The sequence below is a fragment of the Colobus angolensis genome, unplaced genomic scaffold (genome assembly GCF_000951035.1).
Source record: "Colobus angolensis palliatus isolate OR3802 unplaced genomic scaffold, Cang.pa_1.0 Scaffold59, whole genome shotgun sequence".
Lineage (NCBI taxonomy): Eukaryota > Metazoa > Chordata > Mammalia > Primates > Cercopithecidae > Colobus > Colobus angolensis.
This window is the reverse complement of record NW_012119487.1, coordinates 10,149,841-10,152,087: the sequence shown is the minus strand read 5'-3', so window position 1 is coordinate 10,152,087 and position 2,247 is coordinate 10,149,841. Positions and strand designations below refer to the sequence as shown.

General features: G+C 64.4%; 2 protein-coding genes across 2 annotated transcripts in view; one reads left to right on the top strand and one right to left on the bottom strand.

Moving 5' to 3' along the window:
- TSC2 (tuberous sclerosis 2) overlaps nt 1–318 on the top strand; it is a 48,420-nt gene extending 48,102 nt beyond the window's left edge. The window contains exon 37 of the mRNA XM_011962468.1: nt 7–318. Coding sequence (XP_011817858.1) covers nt 7–222 — 216 coding nt within the window. The 3' untranslated portion in view covers nt 223–318. The remainder of the gene's footprint in view (nt 1–6) is intronic.
- Nucleotides 314–2,247, bottom strand: part of PKD1 (polycystic kidney disease 1 (autosomal dominant)) — a 36,115-nt gene continuing 34,181 nt past the window's right edge. The window contains exons 43-44 of the mRNA XM_011962467.1: nt 1,890–2,195; nt 314–1,799 (exon numbers count right to left, since the gene is read on the bottom strand). Of these exons, the coding sequence (XP_011817857.1) occupies nt 1,332–1,799; nt 1,890–2,195 (774 nt within the window). The 3' untranslated portion in view covers nt 314–1,331. The remainder of the gene's footprint in view (nt 1,800–1,889; nt 2,196–2,247) is intronic.

Sequence of the window (2,247 nt, the reverse complement as noted above, 5' to 3'; positions counted from 1 at the left end):
GGGCAGAGCGGGTGCCACGCCTCCTGGACTTGCTGCCCAAGCTGCCTCTGCCTTCAGATCTGCGAGGAAGCCGCCTACTCCAACCCCAGCCTGCCTCTGGTGCACCCCCCGTCCCATACCAAAGGCCCTGCACAGACTCCGGCCGAACCCACGTCTGGCTACGAGATGGGCCAGCGGAAGCGCCTCATCTCCTCCGTGGAGGACTTCACCGAGTTCGTGTGAGGCTGGGGCCCTCCCTTCTGTGCCCGCCCTGGACAGTATTTTGTGTCAGTGAAATAAAGTCCTGGCCTTGGTGCACAGACAGAGGCACAGGTTGCAGTCAGACAGCTCTTTTATTGACTTTGTCTGCTTGGTGCGGGGGTTGGGTGGGGGGAGGTTGAGGCTTCAGTAGCAGCCGTGCCCACAGAAGTGGTACACAAAAGCAGGCGCAGCCAACTCCGAGGGCCCTGGGGCTGCCCGGGCCACACAGCACGCACGGGCGTGCACACACACACGCTCCCCTTCCTCCACCCTGGGAGCCAGCCACCAGGAGGGGTCTTTTTCTCCAACCACCCTGGGGCCCTCTGACATGCCTCGTCCTGCTCCTTGCCCAGACCTGATACCAGCAGGCCTGGGCCTCTCTCGCTACCTGGCCTAGGGCAAGAAGAATGACAAAGCCTCTGGGGTGATGAGAGTGCCTGGGGGACAGCTGTGCCCCCAGCACTGGCCCAAGGGCATGGTGGCATCCAAGCAGTAGCCGGGCTGCCATAGCCCTGCCACACCTACCCAGCTGTTGGGGAGGTCAGCTCTGGGCGCAGGGCCCAGTTTCAGCTGCCAGGTCCCTCAGCCCTAGTGAAAATAGTGACATACAAAAATATATACATTTTAACACCATATAAATTACTGACACGAGACACACAGTGAGACGATGCGGGGAGGAGTACGGTAGGAACAGGAGAGGTAATAACTTAGGGGCAGGGTGGCGGCGGCGCAGGCTAACCCTCCCTGAAGCCAGCAGCCTTAGCGATGAGGGACATCTGCCCAGGGGGTGGGGCCGGGCACAGCCCGCTGTACCTGAGGACTCGGGCAAATAAATTAGCATCTCAGAGGCTAGAAAACATCCAATACTGCTGTGTCCTCCCCCAGGGAGCCGGGGAGGGGACCCTGGGTCCTGGTTGGACACACAGCCTCTTTAAAGTGCTGAAGCCCACAGGCAGACAGACACCCCTGCCTGCTCTCTGGGGAACCTGCATGCAGCCATTCTGCCTGGCCCGAGGCCTTGAGGGTGGCAGAAGGTAATACTGAGCGGTGTCCACTCTGACTCCACAGCCCATCCCCACCAGGGAAGGGGCCTAAGTGCTGCTGGGGTGGACCTTGTTCTTGACCCACAGAGATGTCCTGCTGGGGCCAGTGGCCAGGTCCACACCTCGACTGGCCCGGGCCAGGCGGCTGGGCAGTGCTGGCCGCAGGCCTGGGGATGGGCCACGGGCAGGTCCGGCGGGGGCCCGGCTGCTCCTGCGGCCTTGCAGGCTGTGCAGCTGCTGCTCCAGCTGGTAGACGTCCTCTGTGGCCTGGTTGAGTCGGTCAAACTGGGTGAGCAGGGCCTCAAACACGGCTTGGAGGCGGGAGGGCTCGGGCTCACTCCTCGTCCCCAGCCGGCCCAGGCTCACGCTCAGCCCATCCAGCTGGCTGGAGGAGGTGGAGGGGTGCGACGCGTCGGAGCCAGCGCTGGGGGGGGGCCCATCCGGGGATACCTTGGAGCCCCTGGAGGAGCGAGAGGGCAGCGGTTCCATCCCTTCAAAGCGGACTTTGTGGCGGAACTGGGGGCGGCACAGGGGCTCAGTCAGTCCGGCTGCACCCTGGGCAGAGCCCAGGGCGTGTCCCTCTCCCCCCCACTGGGCCGTACCCACCTCCTTGACCTTGCTGAGGCCCATCCAGAGGCGCAGCCTACGCAGGAACAGCTCCACCATCTCATAGTCCTGGGGCTCCCAGGCCGGCCGGTACAGCTCTCCACGCAGGGCGTGGTAGCGCCACCGGAGGATGACAGCCCCCAGCCGTAGGGCGCCCCACAGCCGCAGCGCCCAGAGCCCCACACACAGCAGTGGTGACAGGTGCCAGGACTCGGCAGGGCACAGGGTAGAGAGCCCGGTCCCAGAGCACGGCACCAGCAGGGCCTGGGCCACACTCCGGAGGGAGTCCACGCAGGAGGACACGAGCTGCGGGGAAGGCGGCATCAGTGAGGGCGTGCAGCTGAGCTGAGCTAAGGGG